The sequence below is a fragment of the Bactrocera neohumeralis genome, chromosome 4 (assembly GCF_024586455.1).
Source record: "Bactrocera neohumeralis isolate Rockhampton chromosome 4, APGP_CSIRO_Bneo_wtdbg2-racon-allhic-juicebox.fasta_v2, whole genome shotgun sequence".
Lineage (NCBI taxonomy): Eukaryota > Metazoa > Arthropoda > Insecta > Diptera > Tephritidae > Bactrocera > Bactrocera neohumeralis.
The window spans coordinates 11,317,302-11,344,652 of NC_065921.1; the positions used below are offsets into that span (position 1 = coordinate 11,317,302).

General features: G+C 37.2%; 1 protein-coding gene across 1 annotated transcript in view; it reads left to right on the forward strand.

Annotated features, from left to right (window-relative positions):
- Positions 1-26,840, forward strand: part of LOC126756510 (uncharacterized) — a 43,087-nt gene extending 16,247 nt beyond the window's left edge. The window contains 14 exon segments of the mRNA XM_050469612.1: positions 13,174-13,246; positions 14,287-14,348; positions 14,351-14,549; positions 16,478-16,668; positions 18,396-19,452; positions 19,708-19,867; positions 19,953-20,084; positions 21,129-21,378; positions 21,439-21,597; positions 22,732-23,029; positions 23,086-23,466; positions 23,527-23,855; positions 23,978-24,497; positions 26,355-26,840. Of these exon segments, the coding sequence (XP_050325569.1) occupies positions 13,174-13,246; positions 14,287-14,348; positions 14,351-14,549; positions 16,478-16,668; positions 18,396-19,452; positions 19,708-19,867; positions 19,953-20,084; positions 21,129-21,378; positions 21,439-21,597; positions 22,732-23,029; positions 23,086-23,466; positions 23,527-23,855; positions 23,978-24,497; positions 26,355-26,449 (3,906 nt within the window). The 3' untranslated portion in view covers positions 26,450-26,840.
- The last annotated feature ends 511 nt before the right edge of the window (positions 26,841-27,351 follow it).

Here is a 27,351-nt window from a genome sequence, read left to right on the forward strand (position 1 = left end):
AGTTGTGCAGTTTATAATAGATGCAGTAACTTGACTTATGCTGTTTATAAATTGTAAAAAACCGAATACTATTAATATATTTCTACTATAAAAATGTGATTCCTTTCCGAAATTTATTAATTTTTTCTATACTTATACTAAAGATGACACACCCTGTATGCATAGGTACTTATTTACACAGCCATCAATCTGATCAATTGTCACTTGATATTTTACTATGCACATCAGTGCTGTCGCTAGTGCTGATGGCTTGACAGCTGTTGCACACATTTGCAGGCAAACGTCTGAAAAAGTCTTATTAATCTTTTAGATGAATTAATCGCACTTAACTTGGCTGATAGGCATACATAAATTTAATGATAATCACATGCGTTACAGCTTTTCTTGAATGGATACAATACGCAAGCACTGCAGAGTAATTTTTATATTCTTTAAGACTGTCTTATTGATTTATATGAATCACATAAATTAAATTTAATTAGCTGCAATGATTTAGAAACAAAATCCCATTCGATTTCAATTACGGCGTTGTAATTGTATAGCTGATTACTAGTAATCAAATATGCGACAATGTAAACGAACGCTCAGTACGAGCGCAAGGTTTGCATATACAAAATGACGCGAGCATTAAAAATACTACAAATAAATAAATAAAATAAAATAAAAGTAGCAGAAATGGCACCATTTTCGCTTCTTATTTCATATATATAAATAAGTAAATGACCTCTTCCATTATACATATTTCAATACACTACAATATTATATTTTACTACCGAACAGGTGATTATCAGGCGATATATATTATGTATATGTTTACATTTTTTTACTGTTTATGCACAATATTTGTAATTTTCTTTTGGGTATTGAAAAACTGCAGTGTTGACTAAAAGAAATTGGCAAAACGTCGCCTGGAAACGCAGTGCCATAATGCCAGAACGTTGAGTCATGTAAGTATTGTTGTTATACTGAAAACGTAAACAAAAATACAAAAACTACGCAAGCAGGTCTAAGAAGAAAAATTATGCGACTACACGTGCCGATGAGAATATATAGAAAATTGATTTTTATTTTCTAATAAATGACCTTTTTTAAATGTTATCTCCATGATTACATATACTGTCATACTAAATGATGATTTTCATAATTAGAAATAGCACTAATTACAATAATGCATACTACTATGATGGGCTATAATAGAATATCTAACAGAGAAAGCAATATATTTTTGGCTTGCTTAGAAGCATTTCAGTCAGTTTATCAATTTTCTCCTTAGTGAAATGGCACGGGCAATGGTGAAAAGAATACTAATTGACTAAATTAAGCAGCTATCTGCAAGTAAATATTTTATTAATCGATTAAATAAGGGTTGTCTGAAATTTTATTAGAAACATCATATCTCAGATCAATCTTTTGATAATCAAAGTAAGGTTGAATGTCAAACTCCCTGATAATCCAATGGAAGTCAAGGAAATAAAATACATATAATATATACGATTATTGAATAAATTTAGAATGAACAGTCATTGTTTGCATGAAGGATTCACAAATTATAAACTATATAACGTTTAAATTAGACAATTTTGTCATTCAAATGCTGAACCAGATTAAGTCAGGGCTGGTAATTAAATTCTGTGTAAAATACTTCAGTGATTATTATTTAATTGCATGACTTGGCTATTTGTAAAATTTTAGATATACACGGTGTGTTTGTGTCTGTATATAAAGGGTAATCCATTTCGAGGTTGCTAATTTTTTTTTAAAGGAGAACACAGAAACTTCAAATTAAATGAGGAATGTTTATTATTATTTCATATTTTTTTGTTTTGAAGATTATGAGACCAATTTTCGGTGACACGTTCGAGCATTTCGACTGGTATTTGGCGAATGATACGCGTGATGTTTTGCTTCAAGGCCTGAATCGAAGCCGGATTGTCCGCATAGACTTTAGACTTTACATACCCCCACAGGAAAAAGTCTAACGGTGTGATATCACACTGAAAGAGTTCTCTCAATAAATCTATTGATTGATGCAATGTGTATTGAAAAAATATGAACCAATGATTCCACCCGCCCACAAACCACACCAAACCGTTGTTTTTTCTGTATGAAATGGAAACTTTTGAATCTCTTTAGGTTGCTCTTCGTCCCAAACGCGGCAGTTTTTATTGTTCTCATACCCATTGAGCCAGAAATGGGCTTCATTGCTGAACAAAATTTTGTTCGAAAACGTCGGATCTTCTTGGAACTTTTCAAGAGCCCATGGAGCAAAGTCAGGAAGGTCAAGCAGCTTTAGTTCGTGCACAAGCTGAATTTTGTATGCTTTCAATTTATGATCTCGACATAAAATGAGCCAAGTTGTTCTACATGTACGTCATCCGAGTTGCTGCGGACGGCGCCGAATCTACTCTCCACCTCAATTCACTAATTAATTAACAGTTAAATTCGATATTCTTTGAAATACAAGGGTATTCAGTGCTAGAAATTATTGTATGATATTGAAATAAATCTTTGGATGGTTTATTCATAATCCATAAATGAGTTTGTATCTCTTAAGAAAGTTGTGTATCTTTCTGCTCAAATCTCGGGTCTATTTTGATTTTGGATTGTAAAATCACTACACATGTGATGGAGTTTTATGGAGTCGAAAAAATTCATCGTCATAACTTTTAGAACTTGATCGAAATTTGGTTTTTTTACTATATTTGGACCTAAAATGGTGGATTATTGACTAATTTCATCATATTCATAAAATCATTTCTAGATATGTTCATTTACAAGCATTTTTTTCTGATTAACTTGGATTGAATAAGTTTTCTAGAAGTTTAGTTGACTGCTACAATTTACTACTTCTGAACACTAATAAGAGGTCGAAGGTAAAAAAAGTACCAGATTCTTAAAGATAACCGTTCAATTGTTTATAATAAGCAGAATATTGAAGATAAAATTGGGTTAAAATGTTAGACGTTAAAGTACTTTTACTTAGCTCTTATTAGCTACCGTTTCCCTCTAGGTAGAGTTAGCGGCCATATCTTTGCAACGGAGAACAAGGGGATCAACGAAGCGTTTTTGTGGAGAATGATAATTTCACTTACACAAATCATTTGAATTTATAAAAAATGGTTTTAGTTGCAAAAGTCGAAATATACTTATTTGAATATTTGAAAATTTTTTGACCTGCATATGAAATGCAAAAAATATTTCAGCAAAATATCAACTTTTGGTAACGAGAAGCTTAAACCGGATAATAAACAAAAAATAATAGTGATTTGTACAAAATCATTAATTTGCGTTTAATGAACTCTATAGCTCTATTCTGTGTTGGCGGCCGAGCGCGCGCAATCTCCAGCGTATTTGCATGGCGTCAACTAATCCAAGTGCAATTAGAGTTAACAACGCTAAAAATAACGGCGACAGCCGCACTGACGGCACCAATTGACACTTGGCGTCTTGAATGCTACACACCTACAACGCGAAAATAGCTCGACTTTCCGTGTGTGTGTGTGTGTGCTTGTCAGTTTTCCAAACGTGCAACACGTAATATCGACATTTTTTTATGTGCAAGTTGAATCCAGTAGTTTTTGGTTTTTCGCTAATATTTTTTTATTGAGCAGCGAGCTTGTCTCGTTTTTCGGCATAGCTGTATTTTGACACTTGACAGACGAAATCGCATAATCGGCACATAATTCGAGTGGTGCATTCACACTTGTCTCTTGTAATTTGCTGTTGTTGCTGTTGCCATTGCAATAGCTACTTCATAGACACATTCTTTCATGTGAAAAAATCAGCCTTAATTGTCTTCACACTTTGTTTGTTGTTGCTGTTGTTTTGTATTCTTACTAAACAATAATTCACATCTGCAGGGTTTTGTCTATTATTTCATAGAAATTAATTGTTGTCTAAACATTTTTCTTAAGCAACTTTTTCGTAATTGCAAAATATTGCAGCCACATGGTGATTACGTATGTATGTAGATGTAAGTATGTGCATGTGCTGCATATTCATTACCAGATACGCCTCAGATGCGATTTTTGATTAATGCAAGCAATTATACACACATATAAATATATACATACATGTATATATAGGTATATAAGTATGTATATTATATGTATGTAGATAAGTAGAGGCATGTGCATAAAAATCGGCGGCTTTTCATGTTTTATTTCGCTTACTCAAAGAAATAAAGTTACCCTGTTGGAAATCGAGACATATATCAATTATAATAATAATTTAAATGAATTTGAGTTATAATTATACATATAACAATAGCTTAATATTGTGGCAGCAAAACAAACGCTTACAAATTAGAGCCGTACCGACACAAAAAACGAACATTTCATGTTTATTGGTGTTAAATTTTAGTTATTCCCTTCAAAATAGGCTTCTTTTGAGCCGATACAAGCATGTTCAATCCATGTTTAATCCAATTATCCATATCTTTGTTATAAACCTCCGCTGCGTTGACTTAAAGTGCGTTCAGCGAATTTCGGTTTTGTGGTTTTTCGGTTTCGGTTCATTTTTGGATAGATATTCGCTAGATTGTTGGACAGTTTAGATTTTATATTCATAAACCCACCTATCGTCACCAGTAACGATTCTCATATAGGGTACTTAGCAATATTTCTCAATGTCGTTTTTGCAAAAGATTTAAGATTCTTAACCCAAATATTAACCAAAATATTAACAAAAACATTAACCAAAACATTAACCAATACATTAACCAATACATTAACCAATACATTAACCAATACATTAACCAAAACATTAACCAAAACATTAACCAATACATTAACCAATACACTAACCAAAACATTAACCAAAATATTAACCCAAAGATTAACCAAGACTTGTTGAGTTGTTCCATAAGATATGTTGAGATACTCTGCTATCTCTCTGATGCTAACACGATGAATTTCGGACTTTCGATGTTATCGTCATTAACAAAGGTGGATGACACGTATGAGGCAAGGTTTCGATGACATCACGATCTTCCCTGAAAGATGTTTGCCACTAAAATACTTGTGTTCGTGATATAATAAACTTCCCAAAACACTTCAGCAACATTTGCAACGATTCCGCAACCCTGATTCCATTGTAAACTAAAAATTAAAGAAAATCCGTTGTATAGTTCAATCTTGGTTTTTTTTATCGATTCCGTATCAAATTTGATCAAAGCACACGCTTTAGCATATCAACCTCTTCGAGGGGCTCTGCATATTTGAGCTTACTACATTTTCATTTATAATCGTCGTCTGGATACTTGTGAACTAATACGTGCTAGTTACAAATTATAAAAAGGTATCTCAATTGATCCTTCCGAGTAATACCCACGGAAGAGTTTCTTATGAAAAACTACATTAACTCATATCATTATATTTTTTGAACTAAAATCAAACCAGTTTTAAACTACCTCATTTTCCTGCAGGGTAGTTATTTACAAACATGCATTTCAATACTTTTCTATGATCGCATCTTTTAAGCGTGTACAAATTAATTGTCGCATTTTACATTCTATGTGCCACAGTTCAAACAAATGCATGCGAAATAATATAAATGGCATGCGATTTTTATTGACTCATGTGAATCGATCAAGTAATCGGATACGAAGTAATAATTATGGCCGTGATATTGTGTGACAACAGCTATTGAACTCTATCAACACTTTAGATCGCTGATCGTTTGATTCGTACGTGAGAGTAAGTATGCTGTCATTTGGTGATGGTAAACTATATATTAGAATTAATACAAAAATCTTAAAAGACAGATTTCTGGCATAAAATATATTTATTATTGTGCTTGGCTTTAAAGCCTTTACAATAATGATGGCACATTAAAACTTGAACAGCTGTGATCGGTATTGTCGTTGAAGATATTTTATGATAATTTGCAGGGTTTTTCGATGAAGCTTAGTTGATAGAGGGTTTGTTAAGACTATATATTAGTTATGTTATACCCTGTTCTATTCGCCACTTATTTACTAGCGAAATTATCCAAAAAAGTCCAATACAGAAGAGTATGCAGCTAAAGAATTAAATGTGTATAACCGCCGATTATTCTTACTCAATTTGGTTTCCACCAGCTACTTGTTGATTTCGTCACATTCCAAGTCAAAAGTCAACCTTAATATCTTAATTGAATGTTCCAAACATGTAATTGGAACAGTAGTAGTAACATTCAAAGTTATTGACCTGCACTAAGGAACTCATATTGTCATGGTTAGAAGCAGAAGAATTATTACTAATAAGCGGACAACAACATAATTAGAAAAATAATTGGATGACCGCATATAAAGCCCATAAATTACACCCCAAAGAAAGGTGACTTTGTATGGTATATATACATAGTATATATGTACTATGCATCAAAGAAATTACAAGTGCTCGTTCCGGTATAGAACAATATAATGGCTTGCCAAGTTGAGTTCAGTCGAGAATACGCAAATGCAAAAATCTAACTTGAATCACGACCGAAAGGGGAGCAGACTATAATGACTACGTGTTTGCAATAACTAATTTATTATGTATATATGTGTTTTATTATATACATATAATGTAATATAAGCATTGAAAAGTTACGCATGCGCATGAGAACTTTTCACACAGCGATTGCATGCATGAAACTTTTGTTCATACTCTAGATAACCAATGCAAAGACGAAATTAAAAAAAAATTGCACACATGAGAATATATTTTACATACATATAACATGTCTTCAGAAATTTTGTAATATATTCATTGTAATATATATTTATCTCAATAAAGAAGAAGAAGTGATCACAGGAGTTTGAACCATTAGTTCCATATCTTATTAAAACGTGAATGTCACGAACCGCAGCAAAGCATGGCAGTGAAGGGCTTTCAACAAGCCTCGAGAGAGCGTCATTGCTATCTTATTCACTCTGTAACTGCAACTGCAAAGCCGATGAGCCTGTTAAAAAGGGTAACCTTATCCAAATTTAATAAGATTGGCAAAGAGTCAGTACTCCATTGTCCATTTGAGCTCTAGCATTGGATCTATGGACCTTTATTGAGCTTTGCAAACGCTGGTTAAATACCAAAACCTGTATTTCTGCGCTTAGTAAGATATAGGAGATCATTTGAACTACTTGCTTTAGCAAAGCTCATCTCACCGAAAAGGAAGGATTTCTGACCAAGCACTGCACAATAGGCTCACATGGAGTGTGGTTACATATCTTGTCGGACGCAATATACCACAGTTGTATAGAAAAACGCGAGGTAGATTGTAGACTCATCGATCTGTAAAGGTCTGGTTATTCATATCTAGAGGTTTTGGAATTATAAAGGATCAGCGTTTACAGGCAACCAAATGGGATTCCGCGCTACTTTGGGTGCGAGGATCAGCCCTACGACTTAAGCAACATACCCTAAGCAAAATACAAGTTTTAGTAGGTTGAGACCTTCTAATTCAAAAACATAACTTGCTGAAAGGGAATTATATGAGACCTTCCTGCTTTTACATAGTTTTAATGGGTCATCAGTGAAAAAATATGGGTTAAACTGGTGAGTGTAGTTATGAACCCATCAATAAACTTCTCCTGTTGCTATGGAAAGCTTTGCTTTATCTCATCTCGGCCTAGTTCGTTTGCGTCGATGTCGGTAGAATGCAGATCGTTAGATGACATTAAGGCTATATCGACTATTTTGAAAGCATTTGCATGTGGTTATCAAGTTAGATGCTAAACTTATGATTCGGTGCTATGATGCTATGACTTTTATTAAAGAAATCATTAAATTCCTGAAAAATATGGCGACAGGTTGTCATCTATTTCTTAAGGTTCGAGAGAACTAAACATAAGACTCACTTATTATCTGGTAAATCATCCAGTTAACACCAACAACAATGTCAGCCTCGAAATCCAATGCCGAATAACTCTTGCCAACAGGTGCTACTTCGGACTGAGTAGGCAACTGTTCATCTCTCGACGAACAAAAACCAAACTCTATAAGTCACTTATTATTCCCGTCCTGCTATATGGGGCAGAGGCATGCACGATGACAACATCTGATGAGTCGACGTTACGAGTTTTCGAGAGAAAAATTCTGCGGAAGATTTATGGTTTTTTGTGCATTGCCCACGACGAATATCGCATTCGATGGAACGATGAGCTGAATGAGATATACGATACGAATTAAAAGACAGCGGCTACGTTGGCGAGGTTATGTCGTCCGAATGGACGAAACACTCCAGCTCGACGTAGTACCCGTTGGTGGGAGCAGAAGAAGAGGAAGACGTCCACTCCGTTGAAAAAACCAGGTGGAGAAGGACATAGCTTCGCTTGAAATCTCCAATTGGCACCACATTGCGAAAAGAAGAAACGACTGGCGCGCTGTTGTTAACTCGGCGGTAACCATGTAAGTGGTGTCTACGCGAGGAAAGAAGAAGAAGATGTATTTTATAGGGTTCTGATTGTTACAAACAATGTGAGAAATTTATTATACCCTGTTCAGGTATAAAAATGTATATATCTGAGGCCAAAGTTCGCGCGCTTAGTTCAATGGCTCATACCTCAGCGGTACGCGTCTGACTGTGACATGCTTGTAAATAAATTAAAATGCCAGTGGCTATTATGGGTGGCTTACCGCCTCTTTTTGCCGGCTACGGAAGCTGGCTGAAGCGCCACCACACACTAACATTGACGTTTCTATTAATACGGTTCGCTGATTTTGATACTCGATGGTTGTTGTTGCTACCATTGTTGTGCTCATTATTGCTGTGCTTGTTTGTTGTTTTTTTAACGCATTCATTCAGTCGGTTCAAGTGCTTCGTATTCGTGCGTGCTTTTCCGGCACTTTTCAACGCCACCTGGCGGTGTCTGCGCATTTGTGTGTGTGTGTGTGTTTGTGTACGTATGCGTGTGTACTATGCGTGAATGGTTTTTGGTGAATTCGGCTTTTATTTGTGTGGTTTTAATTTGTTTTATTCGCAAACACACATTCTCTAGGTGAAAAAACGCCACCTACTTTTGCCCGATATTGATGTTGTTGTTGCCTTCTGACTTCAGCCAGCCTTCAATGCCCTTGCCGGCAATTAGTAGTGTTTACCGCGGCAATTGTTGCAGCGCGTCAACAAATATTGCTGCTCGGCGCTTCATGGTTCGCTGCAGACGCTTATAGTTTATATCGCCCGCTGTGTGTAGCTGTTCTCGTTATGTCGTTGTTGTTGTTGGCATAATTGGTATAATATGTATGCATATTTTTCAACTTTGAGCTTGATGTTAGCGGAAGCTAAAGTACGATGTGTTCGCAATGTAGTTGTTGTATTTTGACTTTTGCTTCAATTGATGGCAGTTACGCCTCTTTTCTTCTCCAAATTAAGTGGCAAAATCTGCAGCTGAAGTTCATGCGCGTATTTGCGTAAAATTGCAATTTACTTTGTTCATTAAATTTGTTGTCATTTTCTAAATTGTATGGAAAATTTTCAGACACCTTCAAATGCTGTCGAAAACTCACACTTTGTTACATGTTTTTGTATGTGTGTGAGTGCCTTAGATTGACGTTAGGAAGTTCATCATTAGCTGCTTAGGTCGTCATTAGCTGGGCATTTCGAGCAGCTGTTGACAGCTTCATTAAAAGGTAGTAAATAAGTCTAGTTAGGTGTTAATCTTGTGATTATAAACTTCCTCTTGTCTATCTTCATTATATATGAGCTAACTTTACATATTTATTTATTTATTAACGCACTCAGCAATTATACATATATAGATTTTTTTTCTTTTACACGTTGAGTATTAAGAGAGAAATCTTCGAAGAATAACAATACTTTGAAAAAAAGAAAATAACAACAAGTGTTAGAATTAGTTAAGATCAGAATCAGAAAACCTTAAGATATATCACTTCTTTATTTATTAATTTATTTATTTTTTTGTCGGAATATCAGGTAAAAATTAATAATATATATTACTTTATATTTGCATAAGTATGTATATTAGAGCTCCCACTCCCGGAATGTTTTCGAATTCCCGGGATTTCGGGATATCGAAATTTCATTTCTCGGGATTCCCGGGAAAAACGGGAGAAAATAAAAATTGCTAATTATTGCTTATAAATTTAAAAAAATTAAATTATTTTTTTATTTCCAATCAGTTACATAGATTCAATTAAGTATGCCCATGTTCTTGGGTTCTTTATAATAAAAAAATTATTATTTAATAATATTTATTATTTCTTATAAATTGAAAAAAATATATAATTCACTTTTTATTTCGAATCAGTTACATGAATTAAATTAAAAATATACCTATGTATTTGGTATTATATATACATATATTATTTTGTCAAAAAACAAATAATAAAAATCACAGATCGATTTCTGTAGGAACTAATTTTAAATAGTATTTTAAAAATACAAGCGCATCCATTGTTTCATCGTTTAAACTAGATCTGATTTTAGTGCAAATGCTTCCAGACACTGAAAAACAACGCTCGCATTCGACACTAGTTGGTGGTATTGTCTTTAAAAAATTACAAGCAACCTCCAGATTGCTGCCAAGCCCGCCACCCCCAAGAAGTAAATTTATTTTCTTTGGTACCGCTTCCTCTACTGATAATGAGACATCTCTTTTTAAAGCGCGAGATTCTCTGACAGTTTCTTGCAACCTTTCCTTCAACGTTTTTTCCTTTTCATTTTCGATTATTTTTAAATCGATATCGCGATTCTCAACATCATTAGTATTGTACTTTTTGACAATTAACAGCTGTAACTTTGATCAAACAGTGTTGTAAAGTACCTAAAATTCTTACTAATTGTTTTTTGGCAATGTTCATCTATTGTAAATACAACTTTGTTTATGAAAAAATAATAATTAACAGTGTTTAAAAAAAAAGGACAAAAATCCCGAATATCCCGGGAAATTAATTTTAAATCCCGGGAGGAGTTTTAAGTCCGGGATCCCGGGATTTCGGGAGCCCGGGAGTGGGAGCTCTAATGTATATACATATATTACAAACAAAATTTTGAAAAAATCGGATTTTCTTAGCTCTAGCTTCTGATTGGCAATAATAAATGAAGTTTCTGAGATTAAAAAAATTTTATACCGCTTTAGACCTGTTTAGTTTTGATATGCACGCAGTAGACTTAGTACGATCAAACCACATTAAAAAAATAGCCAAGATCTGCGTAAAATTATCACTCAGCAGCCTCAGTATATAGCAAATTCCTTCCAAAATATGCCTTTCTTCGTATGCTTAAATATATAATAATTTCAAGTGGGATCTAGTTAATTTTATTATAGAACAAAAAAAATTGTGTTTTCAGCTACTACTTAATACTCTTGCAACTTGTTGCTACAAAGTATAACATTTTATTCACCTAACGGTTGTAAGCGAGGTAGATATAGGGTTATGTATATATAAATGATCAGGATGACGAAAAAAGTTGAAATCCGGGTGACTGTATGTCTGTCCGCCCGTCCGAGCAAGCTGTAAATCAAGTCAAAATTGAGATGTGTTGATGGCACTTGATACGCATGCAAAAAAGTAAGGCACATTTCGTAGATGGTCATAATCGGACTACTGCTACGCCCACAAAACGACATTAACCGAAAATATATAAAGTAACGAATCACTAATTTTACATATAAAACTATAATTTGGCAGATGGGATCACTGTGGAAAGGGGCAGCTGTGGGCAGAAAAGTTTGAAAAAAGGGAGGTGGTCCGCCCTCTAATAAATTTAATGTACATATCTCATAAGCCACTAAAACTCCAATAACGAAATTCGCCTAACGCAAATGTTATAAGAACTCCTACCGACACTGTGAAAATGGATGAAACCGTATGATAATCTCATGCATTCCCCACATAACGGTACTTTTAGAAACTACTAAAGAGCGATAAATCATTAATCAAATACGGCAGAGGCATTAGATATTAGCCCCGAGATGGTATGAGAGTGCTTTATAGGAGCACGGTCAAAATTAGGCAATCACCCACTTTTGGGCTAGAGTGATTCCTACCAAATTTGGTACGTTATTTTAACATAGAACACAGTGTGAAAATGGCCGAATCAAACTACAACCACGCCTACTTCGCATATAACACAATTTTAAATTCCTTTTGATTCTTTCACAAATCAATAAGAAATTAATATATCAGGTTACAAATTTTTGGATAGTGCAGTATGCCACCTTTGACTTTTTACCGAAAATATGGGTCAAAGTAAAGTAAAGGTAAATTCACAGAGAATCCTTTCCTGACAGTAGTATGTCTATTTGTTACAAATAAGATGAATCGGGTTAATACTTCCCTTAGCCCCCATATATCTAATATAAAGATTTTCGAACATCTGAGTGACTTAGTACATCAGCCAATATGTGAGTTATCTGGATAAAATTGAAAAAACTGTCTTTTTGACATTGCGTATTTGTGCTTAGAATGAACTAACAGGTGTTATGTATGTGGAGATAATTCCCTGTATTTAATCCTTGCAAGCTGCGAGAGTACGAAATGTTCGGTTACACCCAAACGTCGCGCTTCCTTACTTGTTAAATCCAATTTTTATAAAATTTTAAAATTTTTGAACCTATTCTCAGGGATTGTTTACAGTCTAAAAATGTAACAATTGATTGCTGGTTCCGTCGATTTTCTGAGAAAGGAAGAATTGGCTTAAAATTTCTTAAGCTTAAAGCCTAAATATCCTAAAGTTCTCTCATTTTTTTTATAACTCAATTGCAATTTTTAAATGGATATTTGGTAGCTATTAAGGGGTTGCATTGGTTTCTTCGAGTAAAAACAGCTTTTTTTCAAAATTTGTTATCATTTAGAAAATTAAATATTTTGTTAGAATTTTTTATTGGTACAAACATACGCTATTAACAAAGAAATTCGGACATTTTGAAAAAAAAAAATAAAAAATTTACTTGGCCATTGCGACGCCATTTCCGTGTATCCGGATCCGGACTTGAAAGTTTAGGACAATACTATTCTAGGGTGTTGTAGAACTTAATTGATATTATAAATAATAGATTTTTTGAAACTCGTTTACCCATGCAACCCTTAAAATTGTTGAAGATCCTTTTCTGAATTTCTGTCTGCTTAGTAGAGTAGAGAATTTACACTTTAAAATTTAACTTTATTATTTTATCTTTTTATAAAGTATTCGAAAAAATCTTCATTTCCAGTTTTTACTAATCACATACTCCCTTTTTATTTTCAGATTAAGGAAAGTTCACTCGCTGATCATTTGGCTGAGCATGAAAAGGAGTTAATATTTGGAAAAGAAAAAGAAGGTGAGTCAAAGAATGAGAATAGTAAATTAAAAATTGTGTACAAAAAAGCACGGTTATGACAACACTCAATAGAATACAAATTTTTAAATTTTAATTACTGTTATTTATAAAAAGAAAACTCCAAAAAAGTAAGCGAACCGAACTGCCTTTATCTTCTAACATTCTTCGGGTATGTGGGTCACCCAGTATATTTCTTATCTTACACTTCTATTTAGTTGTGATTCTTATGAGACATGTTTATATAAATGTTGACGTGTATAAGGTCATTCAGAAAGTGAAAATGATGATTTTGCAAAATCAGTGATAATATTTGCAATAAGCTCATATAGTTTTAGTTAAATTGTAAGTAAATCTTTTGATTTAATGGCGCCTGCAGGCGATAAGTCGAGGTTTCGTACAACTTTGTAATCGGTTGATTAATGAATGAAAATTATTATTTACTAATAAGGGGATTTCCCGAGTACTAGTGTACAGTTTATACTTAAAAATAATAGGTATTCTTCACTTACTTTTTCTTCTTCTTTGTGATGTATAAAATACATGTAAATGGCAGCCGGTACTGGCAGCCTGAACATGTTGCTTTACTGCCACTTAGAACATAAATATTACAGAAATGCTGTGAAAACGTTACTTAAATATACGGTACATATATGTATAAATATAGGGTCAATGTATAAATTCGCAATAAATCTAAAAAACACACACATTCGATGCCGACAGCACAGATACTTGTACTACTGAATGCGAAGTTCAATTGGAATCGATAGTGGTGGCTGCATACTGTACTCTACTCTAAGCTGCCAAAGGCATTGTACTTGAATAGACAAACGATTAGCTGTTTGGACAGGCAGACAGATAGATAGACGCAGATATAAGCCAAAAGGCTATAAATGGACAGACAGCAAGTATACCCCGCTCCTTCGTGACCACCCTGTCTGTTGGCTGTTTACTTTTCTGCCTTTTAGAACTTGTTTGTGCACATATGTACCTACATATATATAAATTTGTAAATAATTACCCACCACATTCTTTGCTTGCAGGGCGTCCACTGAAATTGGTGCATTTGCAACATCTAGCAGATGCCAGCGACGTCGATGGAGGAATGCCGTTGACGCTGCAGCCACTTTTGCTGCCGATCCAGTAACGCCGGCAGCTTTCAAGTCACAACAAAAGCAACAACCAACGCATAATTCTTCGCATCGTGTCAAACGTTCTGACACCAGCGCCACCGCAGCGAATCAAAGCGCCGACGCGCAACCGCAAACGGCAACGAGTGAGGACGTCGTCTCCGTGCAAATAAAAGGTATGATAATCACGACAAACACAATACATCAAATCGTTTCGGTTGAAATGTGCTCTGGCTTGAGTGCATTCTTAAGTGTCAGAAGATTGACAGCTGGCGCAGTCACTGCGAGATAAATGCTCTTTTGGTCTATTTTTTGTGCATAATTGCAGCTGGATTATGTGATTAAATTTACTAGATTACTTCTATGTTGGCTACTTATTGGCGGAGTTTTGCACATAAATCTATTGTGTTCTGAAATATTCACGAACTGAATGAAGGCTTAATATTGCAGTCGATGGCGCCAAGATTCCGACGGTCAATAACCTTAAGATTTTAGGTGTAACATGTCTATGCTTCTTCACTCATCATACTACCGCGATCATCGCCAAGGTACAGGGCCGCAACAGAATCCTCATGTCACTGGCCAGCAGCACATGGCGAAAAGACAAATAAATGTTGTTGGTAACTTACATGGCAATCGGCCGCCAGGTCCTCAACTACGCCGCAGCAATATGATCGCCTGGATGCAGTGGAACACAGATGAAAAAGCTACAAACCTGCCCGAACACTGCACTCTGGACCACGTCAGGCTGTCTCTTGATGTCTCCCATGGAACATTTACATAGTGAGACGCTTATGCTCTCAGTTAAGAAACATAATGAACTCCTCCCCAAGCAGTTCCTGCTGGGATGTTTTCGCAGAAATCACCCCTGAAGCTACCTCTTTGGAGCGGAACCGCCTCTTAGGAACATCAAGAGGTCTGTCCTCAATTACGTCGACGACATCGAACAATACGCCGACGCAACAAGCTTCCGACAGGTACTGACCGCCATTCACAGTGGAGCTATCAGCATATTCATCGATTCCCTTCCAGTGAATGGCGTTCTTGGAGTCAAATCACCACCACTTGCTGACGAAAAGCTCGAGTTGCCGCGAGAAATGAGAGTTCTGGATATTGCAGCAGGTTAAACTCCTACTTGTCTAGAACAGACACCGACATATCCAACATACATACATATGTCCTGCGTGCAATGAGTCTCCGCATGACACTGGCCACCTCTTTGGATACTCGTCCAACCCCCCACACATCTAACACCCTTTTCCCTTTGGTCCGACTCACAATTTGCTAAAGGCAAATAAATATATGGAAAGTTGGACGAAGAGATGAAGATTTTTTTGCAGGTGTTGTAGCTCTTTTGTCAGCCCGAGTCAAATTTGATTCAGCCAAACACGACTTCCACATCATTTTTGAAACAGAGGGTATAAATCGTCTACTGCCTTCATCTCTGGCAGTAGAAAAGAATAGTTAATCTGCATTCTATATCAGCTTCAAGTTTTTCTTAGGATCGCACTTGCAACAAATTTAGATCAAAATTGCTTTAGAAAATTGACCTTAAGCGAAAAAGAATTCTATAGATTGCAGTCATCATCTCGCACGCATTCCGAGCTATAAGTAAATATTGCATACTTCGATGATTCGGTGTTCTTCTTTTGCATTTAGATCGTTACCGCATATGATTTAGTGCCGTCTTTGATCTTGCAGCAAACTACTCGTACTTCGGAAGCAATACTTATTATTCCGGTCAATGCTGCTTGAAGTGAAGTGTCGGTGCGATGAGCGGAAAAGCGGTTAGTGGATGCCGCAGCGTACAGCATTGCAGTGGCGCGATCACCGTTGCATGCAACGAGCGCTAACCTTAATATTTACATATCTATGCAGATTGCATATACGAGAATATATTAATATATGCGCGTACATTTATGGTATTTTGCCTTCTTTGGCGAGTACTTCTGCGCCGATTGTTCCACTGCTTTTGCATCTGCGCCACACATTTCGATCTTCACAGCCTTGTTCATTTTCAATATATGTACATAGATAACTGTTTAATTTCTTTTGTTGCATTTATTTATCATTTTTTGTTGTTTGTTTTTCTTTTTGTGTGTAGACAACGACCAATCGGTGCACCTACAGCTACGCCAGACACCGAAACTAATCGACGATGCTTTTGTATTCATCCGACGCTATGCCAACTCGACGCAGTTCATTGAGGATTCGCATAAATTAGCCGAGCGGTATGAGCGCTGCTTTTACAGTAATGAAAATTCAGCACTTGACCTTTGCGATGATGAAAATGTGGTAAGTAGCAAAACCAAAACAACAATGCCAACAAGATACAATACAATAAAATAATGATGAATGGAAAATCAACGAAGCGGTGAGCAATATTTGTGATGTGGCGTGTGTGTTGCGGCGATTGGGAAGAGCGCGAGCGTGTGTGTAAACCACAAAAGTTAGACGCACAACTGCTAGTAATGTGGCTAGCTGTTAGCATGTGTGTCTGGATGCATATTAGTAAAGCAAGCTGTTTAGATATATATATATATATATAGGTGGAAAGTAGAGTGCACGGGTCACTTGACATAGCATGGATAGGGTCTCATTAGCAAGTATTTTTATAATAAAGGGATTTCTTATTAGACCCTACTTCTGTTATGACCTGAAAATATTGGTTTTCTATTACTGTTACTCTAATTTCAAAAACTAAATTTGTTTAAAAGATTTTTGGCTAAGAGAATTTGTTCATTATTTCAATGAGCTACTTCAAAAGACTTGAGAGAAGGGAAACCGTAAGGCTCAAAGCAGAGGACTATACTAGACAAGAGAGTACATACTCTTAAACTCTTTGTCCTCTCAAAAGCTCAAATCTGTCAACAACAAAAAAAGCGTTAACTTCGGTTACTCTCAAGATGGTAATAAATATCCTTCACAAATAAAAAAAGTTTCCGTACAAGAACTGTTTGATTGTTCGTAGCAGCTTGTGGTGCCATGTGGATATTCTAGGTGTAGTCAGGTCCTTCTCCACCTGGCTTTTCTAACGGAGTGAAGATCTTCCTCTTCCTCTGCTTCAATCGGCGAGTACTGAATCAAAAATCTTCAACGCTGGAGTGTTCTTTTCCGTCTGGACAACATGACCTAGCCAGTGTAGCCGCTGTCTTTTAATTCGTTGAACTATGTCTATAAGTATGTCGTCGTATATCTCGTACAGCTCATCGTTCCATCGACTGCGAATCTTCCATCGAATCTTTCTCTCGAAAACTCGTAATACCGACTACTTTGATGTTGTCATCGTTCAAGCCTTTTGCGGAAATGATGAGTGACTTGTAGAATTTGGTCTTTATTCGTCGAGAGAGGACTTCACTTGTCAATTGCTTACTCAGTCCGAAGTAGCACCTTTTGGAAAGAGTTTTTCTGCGTTACATTTCGAGACTGCGGAGGATGGAGCCGAGCTAAAGTGAGAAGACGAATCATTCCTCCCCAGGGTTGTGTGCTGGGTTTGGGACCCGCCACGTAAGAAACACACCCCATGAAAAGGACATAACAAATTAGAAAAAATTTTAGATAGATATCTCAAAAACGGAGGGGCTAGACGTGAGACGGACAGACGGGCATAACTAAGTAGCCTCAGCTTGTCTCGCTGATCATTTATAATAAATACATATATAGTACATACATATATATTTTATGGGGTGACGGCGTTTCCTATTGAGTGTTACAAAATTCGTGACAAATCTAAAGGATATGAAAGTTCTGGGTATAAACATATTGGGCTTTCCTCTCTCTCTCTCTCTCTCTCTCTCTCTCTCTCTCTTGTCAAACAATTTACTTTTTACTTACATATGAATCCACAGATTAAGCTCAAGAAAGTATGTGCTTATTGATATATGAATTAATCGACCGCTTTGCTATTTAATTATACCAGTATTAGTGATTTACAGTTGTTGTTCGATTCGCCACTCTCCAACTTATTGAAAACTAATCCCACGAAATTAGAAAATTGTCACTAAATTATTACGAATTTTCAGCGCGGCGTTTTCCATCACAACTCCACCAACTACATAATCCATCCACTGCCAGCACGTTTCGGCAACTCAACCCACGTAATACTCGAATCGAACTATCATCTGCCACCCAAAGACACAAGAGAATCTGCCGTTATGCCATTGGCAGCGAGTGTACTCAACGCAAGCGTACAATTTGAGCCTGAAGAGGAGGGTTTCAACGAGTTGAACGACTTCCCGTTAGAGCCCACCGTAGGTGAATACACGGCACGTCCAGTGCGTAATACCGGCTATGTGACCCACGAAGAATACGCAGAAGACACCACACATAACTACACATATCATCACAATGGAAGAGACGATAAACTAAAGAAATATGTGGACATAAATTTACGTTATAAGCCACGTTATCATCATCGCAACAACGGCGAGCAACAACACCAATTTCAGCATCAGAAACATCAGCGACAGCGACAACATTTGCATCGTCAACAACAAGAAGCACAAGCCGCTAAACAGAAGCCGGAGAAACTGCCACAACGCCAAAGAAAACTAAAAGAACATCACCAACATCGCAGACAACAACAAGCAAAAGCAGCGTCAATACTGCTTGATCACATCGATTTGATGCACGATGACAACAACAACAACGAAGAAAACGTTGTTAAAAGCAAAAAGCACGATGACCAACCACAGCATCGACGTCGTCGCCGGCGCCGTAACATAGCCTCGGGCAGCACGATGATACCACAAGATCTGTACATTGAGACGGCGATCTTCGTTGATCGTGATCTCTTCCAGCATATGTCGAAGAATTTTCCAGACAATACCGAAAGTCAAATGATACGTTTTGTATTGGCAATGATAAATGCCGTTCAATTGCTGTATCACGATCGCTCGCTGGGGCGTCGCATTAACTTCGTATTGAAACGTTTGGAGATACTTTACAATGATCCGTCTAGTTTACGACGCTCCGATGATATTGACACGTATTTAAGTAATTTTTGTGAGTGGCAGCAGCGTTTAAATCCGCCGCAGGATAGTGACACCATGCATTATGATCATGCAGTGATCTTAACAGGTGAGTTTTGGAAATGATTGTGAGAAACGCAGATGCTACAGGGCGCGTGGCAACTTTTGAGAGTGTCACTGGAGTTTTTTATTCACATTTAATTGTGTTTTTTGATAAAGTTAGTGAAATAAGCGAAAGCTTTATAGTTCTCCGATATTTCATTAATATTTTGCTAGAGTCTGGTTTAAAACTGTTATCTCTCTTAAAGCTTTCTGCTATCTACAAACATGTACAAACATTTTCTCATAACATTTTTTTGTTTAGGTCTCGACTTGTACGTTGTGGATAAAGGCGGCAAGAAGATCAATCAGGTGGTTGGTCTTGCACCAGTGTCCGGCATGTGCACGAATACTTCTTCATGCACCATCAACGAGGGCAAACATTTCGAAAGTGTTTTCGTTGTAGCACACGAGATCGGACATAAGTGAGTGAATTCGTGCAATGCAAAATGCAGTAAAATATTTGATTTATTGCCATATTTTTTCAATTTTCCATAACAATTTATGTAGCCTTGGCATGCGTCACGATACAATAAACGACCGGAATTGTGATCCCACACGATATATTATGTCGCCTACATTGGGCAGCGGCAAGACGACATGGTCGGACTGTTCGCGTGATTATTTGGAAAAGTTTTTGAGGTGAGTAACATGTGAAAAAATATTTTTTTTATAAATTTTAATATCGGTTTTAATATAAGTAGTCGAAAAAATTTTTCCTTTTTTCTAGTCAAACTTTAACTTATTTTTTTATATTTATAATCAACTTTAATGAACTAAATATGTATATTTTTCCATAGAGACATTATTCCATCAGTGTAAAACTTTTCTGGTTTCTCGGTGAAAAACTGCGACAAGTAATTTTCACAGGCTTCTCTTGAAGTCAACTTTACTCCATTAAGGGAGTTCTGCATTGACCGAAATAAATGGTAGTCCGATGATGCAAGAACAGGGCTATATAGTGGATGCATCAAAACTTCCTCGACAAGCTCTCCCATGTTTTGCCGAGTCATCAAAAATGTCTGTGGTTTAGCGTTGTCTTGATGGAAGACGAAGCCCTTTCTGTTAATCAGTTCTGACCGTTTTTTTCGATTTCTTGCTTCAATCTCATCGGTTGTTGATAGTAAAATGTGGAATTAACCATTCGACCAAGTTGGAGCAGCTCATAGTGGATGATTCTTTTTCAATCTCACCAAACATTCAGCATAACCTTTCGTGGGTCAATCCTGGCTTTGCGACCTTTTTGTTGAGCTTCACCACGCTTGAACCTTGATCTTTTTCGCACATTATTGTCGTATTTGATCTACTTTTCTTCTTCTGTTACTATTCGCTTCAGAAATGGTTCGATTTCATCTCGTTTCAGCAAAGAATTGCAGATGTTAATTCGGTCCATTAAGTTTTTCACAGACAATTCATGTGGAATCCAAACATCAAGCTTCTTTTTGTAGCGAGTTATCAAAACTGTTTGATGATGAATGTTAAGTTCCTTTCCGATGTCATGGCTGCTCATGTGACAGTCGTGGTCAATCTTTTCCATAATTTCATCGACCAGAGCGAGGTGCATCTTTCACATCGAAATTTCCAAAACGGAAATCTGTTGACAAAATACGAAAAGACTTTTTCGAATACCAATATATTTACAATATAAAGAAATATTTTATCCTAAATCGTTATTTTTCTCTCCAGAAAAGGTTTAGGCAGCTGCCTCTTCGATCACGGTCAATTCGCCAACAATTTGGATCACTTGGCTGAGGGTATATTGCCGGGGGAACGCTTTGATGCCGATCAGCAGTGCATGCTTAAGTATGGACGCCCTTCAATGCGTGCTAAAAATCAAAAGCAATCCGATATTTGTACCGATTTACACTGCCAGCGCGATCGTCATACTTGGACATCGCATCCGGCTTTGGAGGGCACCACGTGTGGTCCAAATATGGTTAGTTTTCTTGGCGTTTTTGTTGTTTTTGATTTTTATTTAGATCATTGAATCTTACAGTGGTGCCGTAGCGGTACGTGTGTAATACGTCCTGCTTATGTTGCGCCCTACCATACGCCTAAGCTTGCATCAACTGCTAGTAAAGTGGGTTATGAGAAGTCTAATTTCTTGGAATCCAGTAAAACGGGGCACTACTTGCATGAATACAATTACAATAAGGTGAGTGACTTATACTATTCGTTTTGACTGCACCTAAGGTTAAAAATAAAGTGGTAAGTAAAATAAATAATGGAACCTGAAATATGGTAGTTTTATGGAGGACCATGCCGTGGAAGCATACCACCATCTCTCTGTAAAATTTGAGACTTTTACGAAGCTGGGAAAACTGTTGCTCTACAAAGAATATCTCAGAACTGATAGTTTATATACAGCAAGCCAATCTCGGTCACACTTTTCGTTTTATGCGTAATATTTCTTAGAAGTCTAAGCATACAGGGTTTGTCCGGAAAGTAATAGAACTGAGTCGATTTAAAAAATTTATTGAACCAATGGTTACAATTCGTTAAAAACTTTCAAAATAGGATTCTTCTGCGTCGATGCAGCGCTGCCAGCGCGATTTCCAAACATTGAAGGTGTTACGGTAGGCATTCTGCGGAATAGCCTTGAGAACCGAGGAGCATGCTGCTTGGATCTCCCCTGTCATCTTAAAATGGTTGCCTTTCATCGGATTTTTCAGGCAAGGTAACAAAAAAAGTTCAGGGGGATCACATCTGGGTTGTAGGGCGCTGGGGAAGCGTTGGGAAACCGGCCTTGGTTAGCGTTTGAGTCTCTTGAAGACTTCCAAGTAAAACTTGGCGTTGACGGTTTATCCAGGAGGCCTTTGATGTCAAAACAGACAATGAGTATCGTTTTCACTTTGGATTTGCTCATTCTTCCGGTTTTCATCAGCGACTTCTTCCCGGCCCTCCAAAAAGGCCTGGTGCCACCGAAACACACCACTTCTTGCTAAAGCGACATGGTAAGCCTGCTTGAATATATCAAAAGTCTCTTTCGCAGATTTACAGAGTTTCATTCAGAATTTAATCGCGTACCTCTGCTCTAACGAACGCTGCATTTTCGGCTTGCACCACTCACAGAAATACGTCGCTATGTTTGTCCTGACTCTCCAGATACTCGGAGATAATGCCCTCTACCGAATCCAGTCGGTGCGCGCACGCTCCGAAGTACAGTCGCCGCAGAAGAATATTAGTCCTATAATTTTCCGTACAAACCCTGTAGTTCTCTTAGATAACCGTTATAAACTTGACCTATTCGTACTTTATCTTAAAATCGTTTGTTTTTTTCTGCTTATAGCCTGTTAGCTGGAGTGAATGGAGCGAGGCGAGTGAATGTGCCTCCGGCTGCCTATATGGACCTTCGCGTCGTCTGCTCGAAGGCAGCACGGGTCTACGCACGTACTCACGTCGTTGTGTCGATCATTATAGACGCTGTCTCGGGCCTGCTCATAAATACGAGTCTTGCGTAGCCAAAGATTGTTACAGCTCGAAAATCGTTATGACAATTGAAGAATTCGCTTATGACAAGTGCAGTCGTGCGCAAAAGTCGGATGCAGAGCTGACGGGCGAGGGCGTGCAGATAATTGGCGATATTGGTAAGTAACAAAACTATTACAACTACATTTTTATGACTTCATGTACATTTTTGTAGAGGAATCTTGCAAAGTTTACTGCCGCACGAAAACGAATGGCACTAAAACGCGCCGTTGGACTTTCCCTGAGGGCACCACATGCCGCACAACGCTTTACAAAGCCGAAGATATATCATACTGCATTGGTGGGCGGTGTGAGAAGTTCTCATGTGACAACTCGACACACAACTACTACAAATTGGATCCGCATTTTTGCGAGCAACGTAGGACGTCACCAGCACGTGCCGAGGAATCGGAGAGTCGACGCTACAACACGGTGCATGCCACCACTGCCAGTGGCAATAACTTAAGTTATAATAAAAATTATCATAACCACAACAACAATATACCACAGTACAACATTTATGCGCCAACAACATATCGCAGTAAATACGAGAACGGTGAGTAATTTCGGTGCATTTCAAAAAGTGTCATATATTATTTCGCCTTTTTTATTGTAGAGGTGGCCGTACGCAGTTTCCATGGTCAGGAGCGCGAATCGCCCTACAAACGCAAATCGGGCGGCTATCAACCGTGGAATAAATACAGTTATCCGCTGCGTGACACAGCGCAACCCGTGGCGCAGCCACAGCCACCGAAGCCGCCACCTCCCGTCTCGGCCTCTTTGGTGGCGCTGGACACGTCAGTAACGGCGGCGGCAGCAGAACCTGAATGGATTGTCAAATCGGGTTGTCATTCGAGTTGTATGGCCAAATCGAAGGGCATTCAAGTGGTGACCTCGCGTCGTACCGGTGCCAATAACATACAGTTATGCACGCATACCGCCAAGGTATAAAGCCAAATAGGAGCACAACTTTTGTGCGCCAATAAATTTTCCACCTTTTAGTTTGCTTTCGTTGTTGCTTTTTTTGTGTAATATTAATTTTCCAATTTATTGTTGAATTATTGCAGCCTTGTGAACGTTTACTGTCCGCCACCGAACATGCGGAACACACTTGCGCGCGCTACAAGCAGAAGGTGCGCGGCCTCTCCGGCTATGGCACGCAAATTGCGGCGAGCGTCGATGAGCCGGATAGGAGCTGTCGTGTCGGCTGCCAGGATGAATCTATTAAGTATCGCTTCTATTTGGTGAATGGCCGGTATGGGCACTTTCCACTGGGCACTAAATGCTCAAACACCGAGGAACGTTATTGCGTCAATGGCAAGTGCTTGGAATTTGGGCCAGACAATATACCATTACAGCAGTCGCATATCAGTTTGGCCTTGTTCCGCAGTCGCCGTCGCCGTTCGCTGCCGTCGTTTGATGGTGGGTTGTCGCAGGGCGAACCAGTGTTGCCTACGGTGGAGAGTGTGCGCCAGCGTCGTAGCTATCTTTACTTTGACCCCGTAAATATCACGGAAACAATCACACAAGATTTTATAAATACCATTGTGATGAGTATAATGGACTTTGAGCAAAAGAGTGTCGAAGGTGAGTGAATTTGTGGAAGTCTTGAAAATATTTGATACAAAATTCGACCTACTAACATTCCATTCCATGGTATTTTTAACCTTTCCGCTAAAACCTTCCTACAAATTGGACAATAGTTGTGGACATATTTTTTCATAAAGAATTATTGATCTTAATTTGGAATACTTTTAGCGTCTACTTTTATAGTAGATAGGAATGATTTTTTAAGCCTCTAGAAATCATTTTGTAGGAAAATCGATAAATCGATATTCGATAGTCAATAATTAACAAAGGCTCGTTGAAGAAAGGTAATGTCTAAAAGTTTAATTTTAAATAACAAGAGAACTAAGAACCACACCCACGGCTGCACAACTAAAGTTACTCAACCTGCCACCAATTGACATTGGAGTGTAAAGCTGAACAGTGAATTTAGCTGCAAAGATTGGCGGCGTTAAGTGAATTTTGTACAAGATCCATCGGAAAAAGCTCGATAAGTGTATAAAATAAACCACATACCCTTCCACTTTATCTAGTGGAGAAGGTTTTAAGTCACAATAAAAAGGTGGATTGCCCAGGGTATGCTATCCACTGGAGGAACTTTGAACATCTACACGGACGGATAAAAGATGGCTCACGGTGTATGTACCCCGAGATCTATTGCCCGGAGCTAGATCTCAGATGACCTTTTAAGCTACTTTAAGCTACCGGAATACTGTAGTATCATCCACTGAAATTAGCTGCAAGATTGATCTCGTTGGAAAATTTTCTGCAAGAAACTTCGGTAATAGCTCGATAAGTAGCATACCCTTATGCTTTATCTGAGAGAGAAAGTTTCAAGTCACAATAAATAAGGGTGGATGGCCCAGGGTATGCGAGCCACTAGCGGAACTTTGAACATCTACTCGGACGAATCAAAGATGGCTCACGGTGTATGCCTCCCGGGATCTATTGCGAGGAGCTTGACCTCAACCGACCCTTCAAGCTACCGGAATACTGCAGTATCGTCCAAGCAGAAGTCTTTGCGGTCAGGAAAGCTGTTAAGGTAGCTAATAATGCTGGAAACGAAATAAATAATATATATAGTATGAGGAAGAAAAGCGGCATTTAAAGCAATAATCTCACATCCCATTGCGATAGAGAATATCGTTAGAAGAGGAAAGGCAGTAGATATGGCTCCGGAAAGGCATCCGCTTGGCTAGCGAACCGGCTCAAGAAATACACAAGTCGTTAACAATGATGTACAATGAAACTTGCGAAAGGGCTGACAGACAATCAGAGTGATATAGAATGTCTTAGAGGCATGCAAGGTCGCCAAGATCATGTGCAAGAGAGCAAACCGGAAACTCTCACGTTTTCTACTCAAACGATAGCGAAAAGACGATTGTTAGCATAGTCACAGGTTATAACTTACTGTCAGATCAAAGTCGTATGGGAATTATTGTATACACGATGGCGGTAGATATTAAAGAGACGTGGAACACCTCCTCTGCTTCTGTGCGGCCTTTTCTAGAATTTGGCATAGATATCTCGGAGCTTTGCAGTTCATGAGACTGAGTTGAAGTAACAGAATTAGATGTCAAGTCTCTAACAAACTTCACCAAAAGCGTTGACGTCCTGTCTATATATTATAAGATTTAATAAATTTAGCTTGATTTTTTTAGAATATTCTTCCGGACTTCATCCTTTTATCTTTTTTATTATATCGAGATTTAGTCAGTGATTCTAAAGCGAGTCAAAATGACACTAGCAGGCTTTAAGGGTTAAGATAAGAAGCTGAAACTCTTCAGTTGTATATATTATATATATTTTTTTACTAATATTCCTCATCTTATTGCTCATAAATCCTTCGAATTAAAGCATTTTTCTAACTTATTTCAGATGAATTACTCAATCGGGATCACATCGAATTCAATAATCCCATACACATAGCAACGGAAGTAGAAGCAACAACGGAACTGCAAGCGACTACATGATTTCTCGTATCTATTTTCTTTGTGAATTAGCAGCAACAAATATCGAATTGAAAATTATTTATACCTAGACATCTAACTAATATTTTAAACACATACACACATCCATATTTAATATGAATATATTTATTTTTTGTGAGCTCGATCGGCGAACAAAATGAGGATTTTGTATGTGTGCGCTTTTGTAGTGATATTTCCATTAGGGTTTTTAATAAATCATAGCTTTCGAATTGATCTTAAGTTAAAAACGAAAAAGATAACATTATTTATGTACAAATGTATGTACTTTATTTGCGTATAATATAATATGCTTATAGGGTGTCTTATTGGCCGAATTGGAATTGTAGAATATGTATATGTATTTACAATAAATATTTTTAATTAAAAATTAAAATTTTTTTTGTTTTGTTGTACGATATATGATGGGTTGACAAAATATAAAAGTTAGAAGGTGGGAAAGCTATATTCGGAAGTTGCCACTTGCTTAAAATTTAAATTTTATAAAGTTTATACGGTAATTAAAATATTACAATAGAGCAAGTAGACTTAGGTAATATAAAAATAAACTCAATTGAAACAACAAATTTTGGGAAGGTGCTGCCACCTGTTTAAAAATTTTAATTTTACAAAATTTGTTAAGATGACTGAATTTTTAGGCTATGGCCAAAGAAACTTGAAAATCCTACATTAGACAATATTTATTTTTATTTAATAAGTTGCCACCTGTTTAAAAATGTTCGTGAAATAATGTTGAAAAGATAATTCAATAAGGTCATTTAAGTAAAGTAGTTTAAGAAAATTCTTGTTTAAAACTACATATTGTTTTGGAAGAGTTGCCACCTATTAAAAAATATTAATTTAATGAAATTGGTATGACAATCGAACTGCCACAGACGAGCAGCACA